The sequence below is a fragment of the Peromyscus leucopus genome, chromosome 6 (genome assembly GCF_004664715.2).
Source record: "Peromyscus leucopus breed LL Stock chromosome 6, UCI_PerLeu_2.1, whole genome shotgun sequence".
Classification (NCBI taxonomy): Eukaryota; Metazoa; Chordata; class Mammalia; order Rodentia; family Cricetidae; genus Peromyscus; species Peromyscus leucopus.
Genome location: NC_051068.1, coordinates 18,115,105 through 18,138,553, shown reverse-complemented (window position 1 = coordinate 18,138,553; position 23,449 = coordinate 18,115,105). Strand labels below are relative to the sequence as shown.

Here is a 23,449-nt window from a genome sequence, read left to right as displayed (position 1 = left end):
TTATAAGCTTGCTACTTTTCATTTGTGAATGTCAATACATTGTTAAATGAAAACCAATTTCAACTAGAAATTCTCCCCTAGCAACTTCTAAAGTAAATACTTTTTAAATCAAGGGTTACACCTTTATCTGTCTAAAGCTAACTAGATCCACTGTATAGGTAACTGAAGAAAAAGGTACCTAAAACCCTATAATTAAGATTTAATCTTGAAAAATCAAATTGCCTATGATAACACTGAGTTACAATTTTAAAAAACTAGGTACTTTTAAGATTAAAACATTGAGCCAGGCGGTGGTGGTGCATGCCTTTAATCCCAGCACTCGTGAGGCAGAGCCAGGCATATCTCTGTGAGTTTGAGGCCAGCATGGGCTACAGAGTTGAGTACCAGGAAAGACGCAAAGCTACACAGAGAAACCTTGTCTCGAAAAACCAAAAATTAAAATAAAATAAATAAATAAGGCATTGAATAGCTTAAGTGAATAGAATTAATTATTCAGATACTGACTAAAAATACCCTATTTTATAATTCACCAGAGCTGTTAACAATAAACACATTGAGAGATGGGTACAAACATGTCATTCCAAAATACATAGTATCAGAAATTAGGCTATATGGACTTTACATTTAAAACAAAGAATACAATAAACATAAAATTATCTAGGGGTTAAAGTAATATGGTTCCATATAACATATGAGATGAGAAAAACACAAGTTGATGAGAACTGTTCTATAAGAAATGTATTATTAAAGCTAAGTTAGTTGGTCTTCCAATACTGGAGCATCTCCCCCCCCCCCCAAATAAAGTCTAAAACTCATGTATTAAACAGAATTCATACTAGTCAATTATATATGGCTCAGAAAAGTAAAACTTGTCAATGACTTATCTGCTTCTAAATTCTGAGTGTCAAGAATGACTACCATTAGAATGGCATTACTGGAATCAGGCTGGCATACAGTGATTCTTAAGAAGGTGAGTAAGGAAACAAAGAAGATGGCAGAAGACAGTACTGTGAGAATGAACCTATGCAGACAGCAGTGTGAGAACCTACCTGTGGTGCTGTGACTTTAGCTGTAAGGTTTCCAGCCTGCACATCAATCAACCATGCATATTCTAAAGAGTCACTTCCTAAGGGAAGACCTTCTGCTGAGAACATAGCATGTGCTCTCAGCTGGAGACCTGACAAATTGATGTGACCTTCCCTGAGTACTTCATCCACAGGTGGTCGCTGCTGAAAACAACAAGAAGTCCAAGAAAACACACTGTAATTTCTGGTTGCTTTATCCCCACCCCCCAAATATTAACAATAAAATTATGCTGACTTCAAAATTAACCTTGGGCATTTTGTGTTCAGCTGATGTGGTACAGCATCTACACATCTATGGAGCCCACCACAAGGAAAGGTACTAAATCCTGAAAGTATGCAGCTCTCAGGCTGGTACATGAATGATAACAATTTAGTACTCTGACATGAAATGTAAGAGGTCAATCTTGTGAACTAGGAATCATGATATTAAAATACTCAAACGAAGAAGAAAACTGAGGAAAGACTATATAACCAAGAACATGGGGAATGGAAAGAGGACCAAGATCTACACAGATTTTGAGAACTTTATAGACTCACTACCAAACGCATGTCTTTCAGAGAGAAAACTAAGACATTCAGAATTGTTTATAAGTCTTTTATCTAAGATTAAGTGTCTAAGACATAGTTAGAAAAACAAAGGATATATCCTAAAACAAAGTGTTCTTTGATACATTGGCTTCACAAAACATTATTAAGAATACATATAGGTCTAGGTGTGTTCTGGTCCAATGACAGAATTTTGCCTAGCATACACAAAGCCCTCAGTTTGATCCCTACTCTCTCTTCTCTTCTCTCTCTCTCTCTCTCTCTCTCTCTCTCTCACACACACACACACACACACACACACACAGAGAGAGAGAGAGAGAGAGAGAGAGAGAAATGTCCATAAACACATGGACATTTTTCCATCATCTTTGTTCATTTATTATTACCTCCTGTAAGAACTTCACACAGCCTTCCAATATGTATTTTATCTTTTTGCTCCTACTCTACCAACAACCAAACTTATCTTTCAAAAATGCAAATATGATCATATTCTTGCCTCTAGACCTTATTACTACATGCTACCAAAGCACTATATACATCTGTATACTTTTTATACTTGAAATTATTTATTTTACTTTCAATTTTTCCATATTATTTCTCCACCAAAATCACTTGGATAATGATCAATTCTGTTTTGTTCCCTAAGAACATCACTTTATTTAACAATTTAACACAAAAAGTGGAAGCTACTAACTAGCTAGACAGATCTCTTTTGTTGGGGCCTTCAACAATTAATATATGTTAAGATAGTTCACAAATATTTAGTAAACTATTACTACTATGGTTTTACTTTTGTGTATGTGTGTAGGTCCTATCATGAAGTTAGTGTCCCTGCCTTGAAATACATTTATGAAAATGTACTTTTTAAAACATTTTTTAAAGACAAGGGCTAAATCTGTAAGTTTTCTATAAGAAATTTCAAATTATGACTGCAATAACTAGATGCTTTTTTTCCTACAATTTCAATTTTACATGAACTGTATGACTTTATATAAAATGTATCTATTCTCTATGCCTTAACTCCTTTTATCAGAAAAAAATGCAAAAGAATAATCAATAAAAGTCTCTTCTGCAAAAAACTTCAGAATTTTCAACTTATCTGATTCATCAAAATAAGTACTATATTTTGAATGTTATGCTTTGCATTATACTGTATCAAAATGAATCATAATTCCTAAAAAGATAGGTTCACAACCCTGAAATTACCATAAAGTAAAAAGGTGTGTTGCTTTATAATTGTACATAGCAACCAGTATTTCACTTCAGATCCTTTACTTTAAAGCACTGAGTTAAGAGTAATGTTACCAGGAGTAAAAAATGGCAGTTTGAGTGGTTTATCAGTGAGCCTTGGGAAGGGTTACATTGTGAAGCTTCCTATCACAAAAGCACATTAAACAGTCTAGGCAAATGAAAAAGAGCTTTCTTACTCTAACAGAATGTGAACAAGGTAAATAGGTAAGTAAATTCCAAGAGGATGTACATGGCACCCTTGCCTTTGGGAAGAAAGAGCAAGTTCAAATAATTTAGAAAACAGAACACCAACAAAACTTCTAAACTGCTTTCAAATCTCCTTCCCATGAACTATTTTTCTAATTCTCAAATTATATTTTATAATTTCATTTCTCTGTAAATTTGCTGCACTTCAATAATACAGGTAAATGTAAACCTTCATAATAAACTCACCAGAATGGTTTTTTGTATCTGGTAAAGCCTTTCATGAATGAGATAATTAAAAGCTGAAGGATGATTTGGTAATCTAAAGAAACTAGAAATTCATCTAAGATTCTTAGAATTCACCCCTAAGAGATTTGTTTCCCTTTTATTAATTTCTTCAAGGCTAACAAGAAACTGAGATGGCCTTCCTTTCCTTTCCACAGACTTACCCCATAAATAAACCATCTGTAGTAACCCACTGATGACAGAAAAGAGGGGCAATGTTTTCTTCAAATTCTATGATAAGTTAAAGCTTTATGCAAATGAGATCTGTTATGACAGTTCTGTCTCTTCCTTTTGGTGGTGTTCACATGAATATACATGTGATGGAATGATGCCAAACTATGAGCACATACCTATGTATTGCCTGAAACTGAAATACGATTATGTAAAAGTCTTATACTATGAAAGATTTTGGGTGGAAGGGGATATATACACGCGTTTTAAAATTTTATGGTACTGGTTAACAGAATTTATTTCCCTTCTATAAACATATCAGAAAGTCATGAACTATTCCGCTCCATTTCTAAAAGCAAAAGAAGTAAAACATAATTAGGTTCACATAAATAGAGAATTGCACAAAAGAAAAAATATGGACTCTTCAAACAACTCTTAAATGTCCACATTCATACAAAACTGCTACAGTAAAAATAAAAATCTAACTTTAAAAAAAAAAAACTATATATGGAAGCCAACATTTTTTGACCCCATAAGTATTAGTAATAAATCTCTTAAGTCTTTACCATATGTCACTTTGACATTACCTGATAGTTATCACTGATAAACACATTCAGGGGTGACAAGACAAGTTGCAGCATGGTCTCCCTGAATCCTTTTTTCATTTCAAAACACAGTCTTTCCAAGAATGCTGTTGGACACTCAGGACCATCAGTAGTTCCATGCTACAGTTAAACAAAACATCACCATCAAAACACAAACTTCAAATTTAACATTTACCATGATTAAGAGAATTTGATTCTTCAAAAGGAATATCAGCACTACTAACCAAGCTAGCTATTCTGCCCCTCTTTTAACAACATAAGAACTAGAAGTGACTTCTGCTATGCAATGGTGGTATATGACCTGGAGTCAGTCTGCAACACAATGCTCCAGAGTCCCCTCTTCCCTGTATGGCCCTGATCTGAAGCCCCTGGCTCCTCAGGATAGTATGTCAGGCCCAGTCAGCTTCAACAGGCTTAAGGACAAGCTTCAAGTGAAGCAGAACCAAACCTACAACACAATTCCACCTCCAGAGTGTTGGGGAATATTATTTTAAGGTGTGTTATTTTGTTTAAGTTGCATTTGTTTAACTCTATGAAACTGTGTTACTGTGCCTGTCTAAAACACCTGATGATCTAATAAAGAACTGAATGGCCAGTTGAACGGCCAGTTGAACGGCAAGGCAGGAGAGAGAAACAGGCGAGGCTGGCAGGCAGAGAAAATAGAAAGAGAAATCTGGGAGGGGAAGAGAGAAGAAGAAGGAGCCAGAGAAGGAGGAGGACCCAGGACCAGCCACCCAGCTACAGAAAAAGAGTAAGATTTACAGAAGTAAGATACTGGAAAAGCCCAAAGTCAAAAGGTAGATGGGATAAGTTAAGGAAAGCTGGCTAGAAACTAAGACAAGATAAGGCCAGGTATTTATAATTAAGAATAAAACTCTGTGTGATTTATTTGGGAGCTGGGTGGCGGGCCCCTCAAAAGAACCAAAAAAACAACCAACAGCACCATAGTCAAGCCTGAACCTTCTTTGGGAGTGGGAGTGGGGGTCCTATGCAGCCAGAATGCCCTAAACTGGTTTGTGGACTCATGATAAAAGCTAAGACAATGTAAAGTTCTAGAATATCCACTAGATTACTACAACGTATGTCATAGCAAAATATTCTAAAGTTATACAACACAAGGAAGGAAGAACTTAAAAGAAAATAAACAAACAAGCAAAAAAAATGAAATCATTGATGACCAAATAATTATATAATAAAGAAAAAACGCAAAGAGATAACTTCAGAAGCTTTTGAATTTAAGTTTTTTCTTATGTGGGTATACCAAAGCACAAATATACAGTTTCCTGTAATAGATAGATAACATAATGTACCCCAGATCATTTTAATATTAAACACTTACCACGGGAAGACGTCCATGAACTTTATACAAATTAACAAGTACTGTAATATCCCAGGGACGCAAGGAAAGTGGATGAATGGACTTGGCTGAACTTTCATTTTCTTTTTTGTCATTGTCCACTCCAACAGCAGTCCACCCAGAACTGGAGGATGTTGACAGTGACAAAACAGGGCTTGAAATAACCTCTTCAAAATCCATATACATGTCATCTTCTCCAAAGTAGTTTTCCTGTAAATATTTTAAAAACAAGCTGCCATTTAAAAGGTATGTAATAAATTTTCTATAAATATTTTTAAACAAGCTATCATTAATAAGAGACATACCTATGAGTCCTACTTTTAGATAATATGCATCTCTCTAAACTGCTGTATTTAATTAAAAGATTCAGGTCTACTTACAGCATATGAAAAAATATTTTTCTTTTAGTAAATAAATATTCTACATCAAAATTTGCAATATATTAAAGCTCTTTGACAACTAACAAAAATGTACATCCTCAAAGAGACCTCTGAAGGTATGAAGGGCTCAATGGTTTTCAATCTTTGCTGCTCAGAGTTATGAGACAATGCCAGGGAAAAGTTTTGAGCAAGGCAGATCTAGTCACTGAAAATTAGTTTGGCTAAGTCCAATTAGAAAAATATATAATTATACATTCCAGTTGTAATATTTATCAGAAATATTCAAAAACTCTTAAGAATATCCAGCTTGTAGATGCAGAGATCTACAGCCAAGCACCAGGCCGAGCTCTAGGAGTCCAGTCAGAGAGGGAAGAGGGATTCTATGAGCAAGGAAGGGGATCAAGATCATGATGGGGAAATGTAAAGAGACAACTGAACCAAGCTCTAGGATCTCACAAACTTTAGACCGACAGCTCTGGAACCTGCATGGGACTGGACTAGGCTCTCTGCATACAGGGGACAGTTGTGTAGCTTAGTCTAGTGGCAACGGGATTAGGATCTATCCCCGGTGCATGAGCTGGCTCTCTGGAACCCATTACCTATGGTGGGAAGCCTTGCCCAGTCTTGATGCAGAGGGGAGGGCCTTGGTCCTGCCTCAACTGAATATACCAGGCTTTACTGTCTCCCCATGGGAGCCATTACCCTTTTGGAGGAGGGGATGAGGGGTGGGCAGAGAGGGAGAAGATGGAGTGGGGGTGGGAGCAGGAGGAGGGATGAGAGGGATCTATGATTGGCATGTAAAGTGAAAACAAAATTTTCTTAAATTAAAAAATATATATCTAGCTTGTGCTGTTACTGAAATGCAAACATGCTTTACCAACAATTAACCAATTTCTTTTCACATAGTTCATTGATTTTTATTTTATACACAAGCATTATTATTATGATTTCCTTACATTTGCAAATAAAACTTAATTGTCTTAAGAAACAAATTTAGTTTTGAATGAAGTTCTTTTTTTCCACCTGACTATAAAGTTTCATTTTGCCTATTTGATCTGTGAGTATAAAAGAAAAGCTGTTAAGTATTATCACAGTTATATTGTTAAATGTGAGAACCAAGTTAGTATTTTGCCACAGCACCTTTTACCAGGAAAGGATACTCTTTAAGCTCATATAAAATAGGAAGACTAAAATTAAAATTCCACTGCTACTGACTCAACTAGTACTTTTCCCTCTATTTTCTAGTGCTGTCCACCTCTAAATAATACAGATACACTCTAAAACCTTGGTAACTGTCCTTATAAAACAGAAACAGAAACAAACTGAAGCATAAATAAAAAGATAAACACTGTGTTATATCTTAATTTCAACATTAAATCCCATGTGTATGCATGTATGCTACATGTGCGTAGTATATAAATATATGGTACATACATATGCAGAGGCCAGAGTAGGATGTCAGGTGTCTTCCTTAACTGCTCTTCTTATCCTTTGAGAACACAACCTCACTGAACTGCAGGATCACCATTTAACCAAGTTGAATACTGGTTGGCCAGTATGTTTCCCACTTGTCTGGGACCCACATGCTAGTGTAACAAGCACATACAATCGCACATGGCTCTTTATATGATGCTCAGGGTTCCACTCAGGTGCTCATGCTTGCACAGCAAGTACTTTCACCCACTGAGCCATTTTCCCGGTCTCTATAATATTAAATTTATAAAAACTGAATGTGTTTACTGATCAAACTCAATTCAAACCATTATTTTTCTGTTTTTAAAACACACACCAGCCCAGTCTTGGAGACAGGTTCAGCAGGTATGTGGCAGGCATGTAATCCAGACAAGTATGTAGCAGATAAAATTCCTTCAAGTGATTTTATCTGTAAATGGTATTCTGATCCAAACATCTGAGGCCTACCTTCCTACAAACAAACAAACAACCATTTTACCCAGTTATGACACATATGAACCACAACCACTACCAGCATGGCACAGTAACTCTAAGGATGCAGTAGTGGCAGGTATATCTCAGTGGTAACCAATAGCACTCTAACTAGATGTAAGACCTACTCAACAAGAGGAAAACCATGCCTAGTACTGGAAACCTAGCTAATTATTTAGTGTTGTGAAGTCATGGATATTAGAAGAGAATCTACAACCACTACGAAACCGGTATAATCCCTAACATTCTAAACATTTGTCCTTATACCCAGAGATAAGTGTAGTCTTCACCCTTCATCAAGGAAACTTGACTCTGCAACAGATAGAGACCACTACAGAAAACCATAACTGAACAAAATACAGAGTTGTGAAGTCCAGTCCCAATAAAAATATCTGCAAAACATTCCTACACCTAAGGTTAAGGGGAAAATGAGGAAGGAGGGTAAATCAGGGAGTCTGCTGTGAGACTGTGTCTCCTGGTAATGTTAGAAACCACACCCAAGAAGTCTCACAAACTTGACGGCCTGAACATGAGCTAAACAAGGACAACACCATGAACAGGCCAAAGTAGACAAAAAAAAAAGCCCATGAGGCCTCAACCCCACGAAAAGAACTACAGGCAACTGAAGAATGCTAAGAACAGAAGAATAGTCTTCTCCAGGGAAGGGCACACCAATTGGTCATATTTAGGAATGTATATGTATATACATACACATATATGCATACAATAACAATTGTTGAAATAAGAAGACATGAATTTGAAAAACTAGGAGGAGTACTAGGAGGGGTTATAGAGAGAAAAGGAAAGATACAAATGTTGAATTATAATCTCAAAAGAGAGACAGAGAGAAAGTCAGCTATGCTGGCTCATCCAGTAATCTTAAGTACTAGGAGACTGAGGCAGGAGGACTTCTGTGAGTTCAAAAACAGCTTAGGCTACAAGAAGAGTTGCAGGCATGCCTGGGCTACAGAAGGCCTTGTCTCACAAAAACAAATGAAAGTCCCTCCCCTGCCAAAACAAAGCAAATGGTAAGATAAAAAGCAAATGGTAAGAGTAATTCACAAACTTCTGCCCAATTCTATTAAAAATATTTTAAATAAGGAATATACATATCACATAAAACTTTCATCCACAATTACTTTAAAGCATGCATCCTATACGTTCTTCTTAGAATTCCTTGTCATGTGATAAAGCTAGGACCAGTGTCTTTTGTAGATCTGACATCAGCTTTTCAAACATAATCAAATATAGAGGCTTTGGTATATATGATTTATAATTTCTTTGATAGTTAATTTGTATACCTAAGAAAAAAATCTCAGTTAAATGAATCTTTATACTTTTCATCTATATATGTGAATTTGATGTTTGATATATAAATGATATAGATAATATTTATACATATATAATTTAAAGTTTTAAAGTTTTAACATAGACAAGACACCAACAGAACAGATTACACATTAAAAAAATAAGGTAAAGATATTAAGAAAGAATGTCATCTTATCAGCATGATACTATGCTTTCTAGTTCACAAAGACAGAAACTTAAAGAGTTACTACAAAAAAGCACTGAGTTCACTGGACTAGAAACATTTTTGCCTAAAATATTAAATGTATATTTAATATCAAATTATACATTTTATAACCTCATTTAGATATTTAATACAAGCTCTAAGTTATTAGATGAATTCAAATTCTACAACAATTTTTAGTGCAAGACAAACTTTTGGTACCACAAAAAAACATCTGTATCAAAATACAAAATAGCAACAGGACAAAATTTTAGAGAAGTTATAAAGTATGAAATTAAGTCACACACTAATTTGTCTGTATTTTTGTTTGCTTTAGTCATATTCAAACACTGAGGCAGCACATAATGAGAAAACTACAGGGACAAGGGAGGGAAAAGGGGCCCACCACCCTGGAGAGTGGCTGAAACCTCTCACCTGAGAGTCAGGAATGCCAGCACAATTAACTACATAGAAACATTCTCTGACACAGAGATATTTCAAATAAGAATGTTAAAAGAGCAATGCTCTCTCTATGCTTGATGCCTAAGCATATACTGCCTTACTTATTTCCTATAAGTAAACCTGCAATTTTAATTTTATAGGCATTTCATGAACAGGACTATAAACTTCCTACAGTATTGTTTTGTTTTGTTTATCTAAACACTATGCACAACCCTTGTCACCTATGGTTTTATCTTATCAGTTGCAATCAGATCTAAGGCAACTTGGAAACTACCTCAGGTTTCACTGACGTTCTTTAGCAGTTCCTTAAAATTTTGGAAGTCACCTGTGATGGTTAATCTTCATTTCTACCTGATCAGATTTATAAATATAATGGAAATATATACCTTTGGGTTCATCTATGAGGGTATTTCCAGAAAAGTTTAGCTGGACAGAAAAGACTTACCCTGAATGTGTGTAGCATCCATCTCCCTCTGCTTACTGACTAGATGTAATGTGTCATAGGAAACTGTGGCCTGTGCAGCTACTTCTTTGGGCATGACGAAGGCATGCACTCATGACACATTTGCTATAGTGACCTACAAAAGGTTTTTGCATATAGCCAAAGCAACCAAATAAGCAGGATACAGCTCATAGCTATGCCTGTGGTAATAGTAATGAGGCTACTAGCATTCACAGTGGAAGGGTGAGGGTCGTTATAAGACCCTCAGCTAGGACTCTGCCGCAGCTGCACATGGTTCTGGAAGGTGCCATAGAATATAGGATGTAGCAGGTTAAGAGTGGGGAAGAGTTAGTGGTGTAGCTGTTCATAACTGAAAATGCTAGAGGTGGGACTTCACAGTGGTGTAGCTACCCCTGAGTTCCCTTCTGTTAAGTAATCCCAGTACACTGATACACCAAGCCAGAGCTAGATGCAATCTTTGATCTGTTGGTGTCCTTTCTATCTGGAGGCAATAGTTTCGTTGTCTCCCTAGAAAAAGTCATTTAAGAATTCCCATTTAACCAAATATTCAATAAACAAATCTCTGCAGTTGTAAAACTGAAAAGGGGGGAAGGGAGCACTATAAAATTAGATCCACAAAATAACTTTGTCACAAGTAACTCTACTGCTGTTAAAGAGAATATCTCTTTGATTATCAGATACAGTTTACATCCAACAGAAAAATAAATGGGAGATAGGGGAGCAAAACAAGGTTGCAATCTCCTGAGAAAAAGCAGTTTCATGGAATTCATATAATTGATGTTAGAAAGCTGCTCTAATCATAAACAACACTGTTAGTTGTACAATAGGATCTGACAAGTTATAGTATTTATTAGAGATAATAAATAAGATTTGATTATGACTTGTAGGAGCCATTTTTAAAATGTGATCTGAATATAAAAAGAGTAAAAATAACTTTTTTCCAAAAATAGTCCCTGGAATAGTATGTGAATAATTATCCTACAGGCATCTAGAAATGGTATCCAACTGTGCAGTTAAACAACATTAGTGAAAAAGTTATGCCAAAAGGAAGCATCCCTGGATTTATTTTTCTTTCCAGAATACAATGTACATTTACTTAAAACTTATATTGTTTACTCTGAGATAAATTAGTTTCTGTTTATAGAATATAGCTCCAAAGAAATCTTAGTTAATTGTGCTTAAGTGCTGAGTGATACTTCTATTATATTAGTTAAATATATTAAAACCTATCCATAGATCTGTCTCCTCTTCAACTTATTCCTTTAGCTTCTATGCCTCTAGCAACTATTACTAACTGGATGGCTGCATGTAGAAGAATGCAAATAGATTCACATCTACCACTCTGCATAAAACTCAACTCCAAATTATCAAGGACCTCAACATAAGGCCAGATATCCTGAATCTAGTAGGGTACTCATTTTTATAGGAAAATATTTTCTAAACAGGACACTGGTAGCACAGGCACTAAGACCAACAATTAATAAATGGAACTTTATGAAACTGAAAAGCTTCTGTATGGGAAAGGAGATCATCATTCAGACAAACTGAGAGGCAAGAGAATAGAAAAAGATCTTTAACAATCATAAACATGATAGAAGCTTAGTGTCTAGATTATAAAGAACAATAAAAGCTGAAAATCAAGAAAACAACTCAATTTAAAAATGGGGTACAAAACTAAACAATTCTCACAGGATGAAACACAATGGCTGAGAAACACTTTAAACATGTTCAACAGTCTCAGCCATCAGGAAAATGCAAATTAAAATTATTTGAGATTTCATCTTATAGCAGTCAGAATGACCAAAATCAATAAAACAAATAACAGCTCATGCTGGTGAGGATGTGAGATAAGGGGAACAACCATCCATTGCTGGTGGAAGTGCAAATTTGTACAACCACTATGGAAATCAGCATGGTGGTTACACATAAGCTGTGAACAGATCTACCTCAAGATCCAGCTATACTACTCTTGAGCATATACCCAAAGGGCTCAACATCTTTCTACAGAGACACTTGTTCATGGCCACTGCTGCTCTATTAATAAAAGCAAGAAACTGGAAAAGCATAGCTATCCATAAAATGTTGAATGAATAATAAAAATCTGATAAATTTACACAACAAAATAGTAGTCAGCTGTGTTTCTTTTTTGTTGTTGTTGCTTCTAGTTTTGTTCATTTGTTTTTTTGAAAGAGAGAGAGAAAGAAAGAAAGAATATAAAGTAGGGATTGTAGGAAGGTAGGTAGGATGATCTAGGAGAAGTTCAGGGAGGGCAAACATAGAAAAATATTAAAAAAAACAACAACCCAGGATTGGGGAAAAAAAGTCTAGTAACAAACTTAATACCTCAACAACAATTTAAATCATCCAACTAGCTGTTTCTTATGGACCTAATTTTCTATTATCACTGCTTAGCACATGTTTAAAATTTTTCTTAATACCTTTATACACAAAAAGGCATTTAACAGAGGTCCATAGAGAGTTATCTGAGAATCTGGGGACAGTTCCATTTCTACATGAAGTTTATCAGGTGGAAGTTCTGAGGGATCAACAGGAGGGCGTGGTGAAGTAGATGGAGAAGAAACAACTCTCTCGGACGTTTTCTGGGCCGGCCTTAATACAGACAGCATTGTTTCTTCCATTTCTGACACTGGAATAAATTGATCGAGATGGTAAGGTAAGTATGCCAGGAAAAAATAAAATGACTTTTTCGAAGTTCAAGAAAATCGTAAGAAATTTCATTATGCTTATATAAAAATCAAATAATCATAATATTGTACCTGCAATATTTAACAAAAAACAAACCTGAATGACCAATAATGAAGAAAGTAAGAATTTCACTGAGATATGGAAAGAAATGCATAAATTAAAATTTATGAGAATAAATGAAAAGCTTCCATTACATATAACATTATAAATCCTGAAGATATAAATTGAGGTCACTTTTAGGCACTAACTATATCAAGGCATTAAAGTTGTTTTCATATAAATAGCTATTTAAATATGTGTGACATTATTAGATTTTGTAAGTATGAATAAGTATAAAAACTGTTCTTTGATATGTAACAAATTGGAAAATACAAAAGTAAAATCACTTAATTCTTGAGTTCTTTTTCATACTGAGAAATGTAGCAAATTAGCTTTGATAATCCAGGAATACATGATAATTGTAAAACTGCATTAAAAACTAACATTTCATTCAATTAGTGTCATAAATACACCATATATCGCACTGTACTTTGTAGTCCATCTTTGTTGCCTTTACTTTGGTAGACCTTGGAAAAAATATATCTCTTTAACTCTAAAGTAAATATAAGTATATTACCTATATCACAGAGTGCTAATAAGAATTAAATGGAGTAATGTAAGTATGGAAACTGTTTGATTCCGTTTTTGATATAGAGTAAATGCTCAATAAAAATTATATAATTATTCCAAAATAGTTAAAATAAAATTCATATGTATTTGAGAATATATGCCTGTCAATTAATTTTATCTTTTCTCTCTTCGATAAGTATCAATTAAAACAGCAGCTGTTTCAAAACCCAAATGATATTCAAGACACTTACATGACTGTTTTAGCTGTTCATCTGCTTTTTGTGGATAAATTGGATGCCAGGTATAATCAATGGTAAGCATGACACTTGGGACAGTCCAGCATTCAACCCAACCAGCCCTTCCAAATATAAACAACAAAAAAAAATCTGTTTAAACACTTAATCTTTAATTGTATATAAACAGTAGATGCTTATTATTTAAAAGTAATTTCTCTACCTATAAGCACAAAATACTCAGACCACTATTTTATGCCCTTACTTTTCCTGAGTAATGTTGCGCCATTTTGGTTTAACTGTTTTCTGGCCACTCTGACACTCAGCAGGAATACCAGTTTCAGGAACCATTTTATTTGGGTGACAATTCTTTACCAGCATAAATAATGAATATTTACTAGGGTGGCAATCTGGTAGAAATAAATGAAGATCAACATCTTCTCCCTAAAAAAAAAAAAAAAAAATTATAATAAAAATCAGTACATAAATATGCTAGCACACTATCTACACTTAAATCTATATATACGATCTTAAAAACAAACTGAAAATGATAAATTTTAAATAGCATATTTCACACTGAAAAGTCAGACAGATAACTGGAATAAGATTATACAATGACTAAAATTAAATCCTTATTGAAAAGTACAAAACAGATATTACAGAAAGCAGTGCACAGTTTCCAAGTAACAATAAAAAGACTATCTTTAATAGTTGTTTATGGATATTACATGATACTCAATTTAAGAAAATCAAAACTCTAATATGGGATTAGGAGAATAGCTTCTACAATTTCGTAACTTTTAAAATAGCTTAACCACTAGACATTGGTTGGGTTTCACTTTTTCGTATGGATCCTCTATTCTTCACTTATTTCAATGCCTAGTTTCTCAGCAAATAACATAGTAGAATATGGTGGTTAAAAAAATGCTGCACCCAAAACTACATTGGCAGAGTTCAAAATCCAACTTGGCAACTCACTAGCCACATGAAATTTTACATAAGCTGCTTTCCAATTCTTTTGTATCCTTCTTCCTAGCTTCCCTGGGATGGGTCTAAGTAGCTCAGATTCTCCTCAATTTGTGATCTTCCTGCTTCTGGGTCCTGAATACTAGAATTACAGGAATCATGCCCAAATACATTTCAGTTTTCTAAGATGCAATTGCAGGTGACTACATCCAGAAGGCTTTTTGAGAACTAAATGAGTTACTATGCACATAGCACTCAAAACAATGGTACATTTAAAAGGGATTAAAAGGTGTTAGCTGCTCCTTTTATTACTGCCATTCTTGCTACTATGATTCAAATAATATTATGATTGGTAATGATTACCCATAATTTAATATTAGATATATCATAAAATTTTGAGCTTAGAAGTACATAATTGCTACCTTTTAGATACAGTGAAGAATAGCACTTAAGGCTAATCTCTGAGTTTATGGTTTACCTAGGAATCAAGTACAAGAAAGCATAAAATGTGTTTACTGTATGTTACAGGTGGAAGGAGTTCAAACAAAAAAAAAGATGAAAGAGATTAGAAATGAATTCTAAAAAAATAATTTGTCATTTTCTCAGGTCAATTTCTTTGGGCTGTCAAGATGGACAGAGGAGGAACACTGACACTAAAACTACTAGTCACTTTGGGATGCTACACTCTCATGGGAGCAGTAGGATGGACAAGGGCCCACAGAAGCTCTGGGACATCAAACCTCTGGAATAAACAAGACATCCAATTATACGTACTCTTAAGGAGAATCTGGTATTGCATGTAGCTGGAACAAAGTCCGTAAAAGGTAAAGAAAAGTCAATGTTCAATGTTTCCCCACAGGCTGCCAGATATACTATAAAAAGAAATAGTAAATATACTTTAATGTCAACAAAATTTAAATGGCAAAACTATACCAAACGTATATCTAAATAAAATGCACTGTATGTAAACATAAAAATCTAAAAGCAATTATGAAATTGTCTCAGAAAATAATATAGGAAAATCAACTCCAGTTGTTATAAGGGAAAGAAAAGAGAAGCAGATTCATGGATAAAGGGTTGTCATGAGATAACTAGGAGTTGTGGACCTGAAGACAGAATTGCCCTAGGAGAAATATTCACCATGTGTAGCACTGGGATGGGGATGAGTATATCAGGGTGAAGAAAAGAGCTTTCAATAATTAAAACAAAGGGGGTCTTTGACTCATAAATTTTTAGGGGGTAGGAAACCTTTGCACCACTTATATAATTTGGTCTGACTTACCTACTGAGGAGGCAGGCACTAACGGGACAATAAATTTATCTTGTAGCTAGAAGGGAGCTTACTTTTTCTGCAAAAGCCTGAGTGCTCGATCACCACAGACACCTATCAAATTTTTGTCTTAAGAGACAGACTGTAAAGGCACACTGTCTGATTTTTAGTAAACAGGAAAGAAGGGAGGGAGGAAATCCACTGTATTTTAACATTTATTTTTGTTGGCACATCTTAATGAGTAGATTGACCAAACTTGTAGCATTCTTACCATTTTCCTGCTGTTTAGTGGAACAATCAATCCAGTTATGTTGATTGGCAGCCCAAATCATTTCAAATTGATGAAACATGATTTTAAAATTCCATGTGTATGGAACAAATGAAAAAATATCTGGAGCATTATCACTAGACCAGTCTTGAATCAGATCTAAAAATAGAGAACAAAAAGTAAAATTAACATGTATTACATTGTACACACACACACACACACACACACACACACACACACACACACACACACACCCTAGTTAATGAAAAATAAATTATTTTGTAAATTAAAAAAAAAGAACCCTTATATCTGCACACTTATTCTTTGAATCCTCTTCTTATTATGTTTATTTCTACCTATCTGTTAATTGGGAGGCATGAGGGGCTTGCTATAAGTGAAAAATATCTCACTTTAATAAACTTTCTTAATAACAAATACAGCTAAGCACGGTGGTGAACCCCTTTAATCCTAGCACTCAGGAAGGAGGTCAAGGCAGGTGAGTTCCAGGCCAGCCAAGGTGCATAGTGAGACCTTGTCTTAAAAATAGGAGAAATAAATACATAAACAGAAAGAAAAAAAAAAAAGAAACACCACTAATTTTAAATACAGATGAATTTAAATTTAAAAAATTTAAATTTTTCATATTTGTTCATGAAATAAATATCTGCTGAGTACCTATTATATGACAGTCTCTGTTCTAAACTATGGGACTGCAATGAAATAAACAGATGCAGTCATCTTAAAAGTTAAAAACAATCATCACTGCTTATGTGTTATGCTTGAATTGTTGCTTTTAAAAAGTGCTTTAAAATTTTTTATTTATTATTACTATTGTGTGTGATATAGGTGTCAGGCCATAAGCATGCTGTAGTGTACATATGAGGATAAGTTTGTGGAGTCAGTTTTCTCCTCTCACCTTTACACAGGTTATAGGATTCAAACTCAGATTACCCAGACTTATGCAGCATGTGGAACCATTGCATCAGTCCCTAATTGCTGCTTTTAAGTTTGTGTTTATACATTTAGTCTGTTTCTCTGTTATCTTAATTTTCTTTTAAACTTAAGAAGTAAAGGTTCTCTATATGATAATACTAGCTCTGTTGTACAGTAGTTCTCACAACTTTTTCTTCTGTCTTCCTATTTGTTTGCATTGTATATAGTCATCAATATCTTTCTCAGAGGTGTCAAATTCATCTTTGTATATTTATCGTACCACGTATATGAAATTAGGTATACATGTTTGACTTTGAAATGAGACGATAATAACTTTAAATTTTGGTTTTATTTTATTAGCAATATGATTTTGAAAATATAACTTAAGTGTAAAACAATTTCCCTAACTTTTTAGGAGAATTGAGATGATTTATGTAACATTTTAAAAACTAAATGTCACCAAGTAAACACTCCATAGAGTGCATTTATCATTGAGGATACTATAAGGAAATTTACAAATAAAACCTAAATATATATATTTTTTTGTTTTTGTTTGTTTTTGGTTTTTCGAGACAGGGTTTCTCTGTGTAGCTTTGCGCCTTTCCTGGAACTCACTTGGTAGCCCAGGCTGGCCTCGAACTCACAGAGATCCGCCTAGCTCTGCCTCCCGAGTGCTGGGATTAAAGGCATGCGCCACCACCGCCCGGCAAATAAAACCTAAATATCTAATGTCATTTTGTTTTCAAAAAGGATCTTTAAACTGAAAAAATATGAGTCAGAATAATTACAGAAAGCAGTCATAAATGTATCATATAAGTTCATTTAAAAATTAGCTGCAATCCACATATATTAAAGAGATAAAATTGACTTAATAAATGGCAATCTTAATTGTAATTTCATTAATAAGATGTAAAAATAAAATAAAAGGTATATAAGTACTAATCTTTCCTTTTAATAGAAAAAAAATTTTAGTGTATAAAATTTACTTTAAATATAGCTTTATTTCATTTAAACATTACAGTGAGTAGCCACCTCTTATCATACCTATGCTTACCATCAAAACATACATATACACTCAATGTTTTTTTTTTCTAACAAAGGAAGTGATTATACCAAAACTACAGATGCAAACATCCCATGTACAAACTTCATTGTGGCTGCATACATGCAAACATCTCCACTTCCATCCCCACTCCCAAACAGTTATCTTCTTCCCTGGTTTACAAAAGTAGATATTGTCCTCAAAAACATTCAAGGAGATACTTAAACTTCAGTTCTAAATCCCAGCCTCTTGAAGGAGCCTGACTCTATTCTTTAAGTTTTATTCCTTCAAAATTCATCCCTGAAAATAATCAATTTCACAATATAATTCATCATTTCTAGGCTGACTTCATTTTTCTCCTTAATAAATTCAGCATTCCTACTCAAACTACATATCCTATCTGAAACTAATATAGTCATGTCTCCATAACCATAGATTCAATCAACCATGGGTTGAAAATGTTTTTGTGTATGAACTAAACATGCACACATTTTCCTGTTTTTATTCCTTAAATATACAAGTCATTTTTTATGAAATATCCATACTGTGATAAGTATTTTAAGGAACTTGCAGATGAATGGAAGTACACAGGAGGATATACAATCTATATGCTAGAACCATACCATTTCATAGAAGGCATTGAGCATCTACAGATTTTGTATCCACAAGGAACCAATGACCTATAGATATCAAGTAATGACTACACTGTCATTCATATCCTTTCTGTGGAAGGAAAACAACCATTTTTAAAGGCAGGTACTACAGAAAACAAGAAGTCTGAAGTCTAAACACTAATCTTAAATGTCTCATCTACATATGCTTCAATAATACTATGCTTCAAGCTTTTAATTGTTAACTCAGAGACAAATAATACTATTGCTTTTTATAGTTGTGTGAAGAAGATAGAAATTAATGTGCTTTGTAAATGCCAAAATGTTATGTAACTCATACTGAACATATTACACCAAGGCTCATTTTATAAAGGCCATTTCCACCATTAATAACCCTTCCTTATTTTCTCCGAATGGCTTCAGATGGTAGTGATTTCTGATGTCCTTCCGTCTTAGATGCAGTGCTAGCACCACAGTTTACTCTACCTGAACATAAATACTGTTTGGCATTGTTTCATTTTATATCTAGTGTGTCTATCAATGTACTTGAGATTAGTAATTCCAAACAAGTCAAAAACCATAAGTGATATGTCCATAAGTGCTCTGTGGGCAGAAATCATATTTAGTATTTGTTTTAAATTATTATGAGGTGTGGAATGTCTAGTAGAAGCATTTATCTATCATATACTTACATTGGTTAAAAGCCTAAAATGAAATTGGTATAAAACAGAAATGTGAATGGTCTAATATCTCAGGAAATGAATGTAGCTTCTAAATAAATTTATTTGCCAATTTTTAACAAATCTTACTGTAAGTTTTTCTTCAGTAGTAACTGAAATGGTACAAATAGCTCATTTCTACTTTAATAAATCTTAGATTTTAAAACTTTACTTGAAATTTTATAATATCATGCAATATTGTCTCCACACGAGCTCCTATGATATCTTTACTGATAAATATTAAGAATTGGGGTGAAAAATATTTTTTTTTTTTTTTTTTTAATTTTCTTTACTTTTTTTTATATTTAACTGTAATACAGAATCGTGTGTGAGGGATTAAAGCTGCGCACACAGGAAAAATATTTTTACATATATAACAGAAACTTAATTATTAAGTTTCCACTACAAGAGACAATAACTTTAAACTGTTTAACAGAAATCTCTGTTCAAATGAGAGGTCAAATGGATCCATGAAAGATGAAAATTAAATACTTACTCAAAAGGCCCTATGACATCACCTACCACCACAGTGGTAGTAAGACATACAAGGAAGACTGCTACAGCAAGTGATCTACTGTGAAGCAACTCTGTCTTATAGAAGACTATAGTACAATAGTGATTGCCAAAAATATTTTATTAACATCTGCAACAAGCGCTTGTTGTATTTTAATAGTATTTTTTTCCTTAGATCAAAAGCTGCTCACATTACCAGATACGGTCTTATCAAATACTGTGATTAGAAAAATGAAGCACTTTTTTGACCTTCTTCATTTGTGCAAGAAATTTAAAAATTTTAAAGACAGTAAGTTAAAAATTAATCTGAAAAACAAACATCAACAACTTACTTTGGAACTAAGCTGTTATGTAACATCCTATAAAATGTAAATCAGTTGTTATCAGAGCTTTGTATCATTCCATTATTGTCTTCCTCTCACCCCATCATAAGAATATAAGCCAATTTAATTATTTCTACAAGAGGCTTCAGTTTCCACCTTTGTTTGTCAGCTTTTACTCTTGGAACATTATATTTATGATAAAGTTCTGCCCCATATCCAAATCTCTACTGAACTATTTTATCTTGTTATAAAAGGTATAAGAATCACTGCTGGACTCAGGAGCTCACAGAGTCTGAACTGACAACCAAGGAGCCTACATGGGACCAACCTAAGCCTCTACATATATGTGACAGTTTTGTAACTTGGTCTACTTGCAGGATTCCTAACAATGGGAGCAAGGGATGTCCAGAAAATACCTGTAAAGAAGTTCTTCTGTGCAAAGATGAAGTGGTAGGTGGCTTTATAAACCTCTAATTCACACTGCCATGTCTGTGGCATGTTCCAAATTCTGGGGTAGCTGGCATTGATGTGAAACTGCAAAATAAATGTTAGAGCTTAAAATGTGATAATGCTAGCAGCATTGGAAATGAAGTCACACATATTAATGAGTAATTAAAACTTATTTTCCCACAGAGCTGAACAGAAGGTGTCTTAAAACTGCTGTAGCACAAGCAGCAAAATAAAAACAAGAAAAAAAGAAGTCAATGAAATGATTCTAATGATACTCTACTATATTTCTACACCGGAGTCTAGCAAAATTGTCATCAGAGAAGCTTCATCCAGCAATTGATGGGAGCAGATGCAGAGACCCACAGCCAAACCATAGGCAGAACTTGGGGAATTCTGCAGAAGAGGGCAAAGAAGGATTGTACAAACCAGAAGATTCAAGACACAAGAAAACAGCCCATAGAATCAACCAAACAGGGCTTATAGGGGCTCACTGAGACTGAAATGACAATCGGAGCCTATATGGGTCTGAGCTAGGTCCTCTGCATACATTAGGTTGAGTAGTTTGCTGTTCTTATGGCACTCCTAATAATGGGAGCAGGGGCTGTCTCTGACATTTTTACCTGCTTTTGGAGTCCTTTTCCTCCTACTGGGTTGCCTCATCCAGTCTTAATATTGAGGGGATGTACCTACTCTTATTGCAACTTGTTATATCATGTTTGGTTGATGTTCTTGGGAGGCCTGCCCTTTTCTGAAGGGAAATGGAGGAAATGTGGGTTGCAGGGAAGGAACTTGGAGGAGAAGAGGGAGTGGAAACTTTGGTTGGGATGTAATATATGAGGGAATAAATAAAAAGGAAATTTAAAAAAAAAAAAAAAAACTGCTGTAGCAAAGTATCAGTATTCCTGGTCAATACTCAGATCTTTGAAATACTAAGCTTTGATGGGGTCAAAATTCTCTGAGAACAGACTCATGTTCTAGTTTCAGCAATACACACCAGCTAACTACCTAATTTCTCCTCTGTTAATGGAAGGAGGGTGAAATATCATGCATACCATCATACAACCTGATCCTGGCATTTCTGCAAAGGAAAAAGCTGCCTGCCTAGGAGCAGCAATGTTTTAACATGGCCTCATTTATCAGCAATAGCTTGAGAATTCTAACGAGTGCTGAATTGCAAGGAATACTGATTTTGATAGATAGATTTTAAAACTACATTTTATGTAATAATAAATTTTCTGTAGTACTTTTATATTATTCACGTTTTTAGTTAAAAAATATGAATACTCCAAAAAATAAGTTTTGTTTCTTTTGCAACTATGATGGCATCAACTTAACTCATACCAAACAGAAAAGACTACACAGAGACTCTCAGGCTAAACCAACATACCTGACTATTTGTGAATGCTGTCAGAGATGATTATAATCAATATACATATATGGTTTTTTCTTAGTAATTATGAAATTTTCTTAATTTACTTGTAGGTTATATGTACAATGTTGGCTTAAGACAAGTAATTAAGAATCTTATGACATCATCTTATATTAAGGAATTTTCTGTGAATACCAACCATTCTACATAGTGGGTTTTGTTGTTGTTGTTACTGCCTTCTTTTTTTTTTTTTAAGTGCTAGATTAATGAGTATCTTAATCTGGAATTTAAACTATGAGCACTGTCAAGAAATCCAGGGTACCATCAAGATTTTTTTTCCTTTAAACTTAAGTCACTGATTTAGACAAAAGACAAAATTAGTTAAGCTCTGAGAGAAAATCCAATAGGGCCAGAACATGCGCTCACAAATTATTACTTATAATTTAGGAAAAACACATGAAGTTTAAAAATAACATTCTAACAACTTTTGGGGCCTTCTACTTACTTCCTACATATTAGAACCAGAGCAATAAGCTGGACAGGGGGCAGTGGTGATGCACACCTTTAATCCCAGCACTTGGGAGGTAGAGGAAGGCAGATCTCTGTGAGTTAAGGCCAGCCTGGTCTGCGAAGCAAGTTCCAGGACAGCCAAGGCTGAGAAACCCTGTCTCAAAAAAAAAAGAGAGAAAGAAAGAAAGAGAGAGAGAGAGAGAAAGAAAGAAAGAAAGAAAGAAAGAAAAGGAAAGAGAGAGAGAGAGAGAGAGGAAGGAAGGAAGAAGGAAGAAGGAAGGAAGGAAGGAAGGAAGGAAGGAAGGAAGGAAGGAGAGAAAGAAAGAAAGAGAGAGAGAGAGAGAGAGAGAGAGAGAGAGAAAGAAAGAAAGAAAGAAAGAAAGAAAGAAAGAAAGAAAGAAAGAAAGAAAGAAAGAAAGAAAGAAGGAAAGAAAGAAAGAGAGGAAGGAGAGAGAAAGAAAGAAGAGAGAGAGAAAGGAAGGAAGGAAGGAAGGAAGGAAGAAGGAAGGAAGGAAGAAGGAAGGAAGGAAGGAAGGAAAGAAGGAAGCAGAGCAATAAAGGAATCCCACAGGCAGTACACACCATTGGGAATCTACTTCTCTTCCCAAGTATGGTTTCACTAGAGTATTTACTTGGCAGTTCTTAAATAAGAAAACAGATAATTATTTTTTAATTTTACACTGGA

At 34.5% G+C, this 23,449-nt stretch overlaps 1 protein-coding gene across 1 annotated transcript in view; it reads right to left on the bottom strand.

Annotated features, from left to right (window-relative positions):
* Positions 1-23,449, bottom strand: part of Kiaa1109 (KIAA1109 ortholog) — a 176,058-nt gene that overhangs the window by 115,959 nt on the left and 36,650 nt on the right. The window contains 9 exon segments of the mRNA XM_037206553.1: positions 1,050-1,229; positions 4,109-4,246; positions 5,466-5,693; positions 12,681-12,889; positions 13,809-13,915; positions 14,056-14,234; positions 15,531-15,628; positions 16,298-16,453; positions 20,852-20,969. Coding sequence (XP_037062448.1) covers positions 1,050-1,229; positions 4,109-4,246; positions 5,466-5,693; positions 12,681-12,889; positions 13,809-13,915; positions 14,056-14,234; positions 15,531-15,628; positions 16,298-16,453; positions 20,852-20,969 — 1,413 coding nt within the window.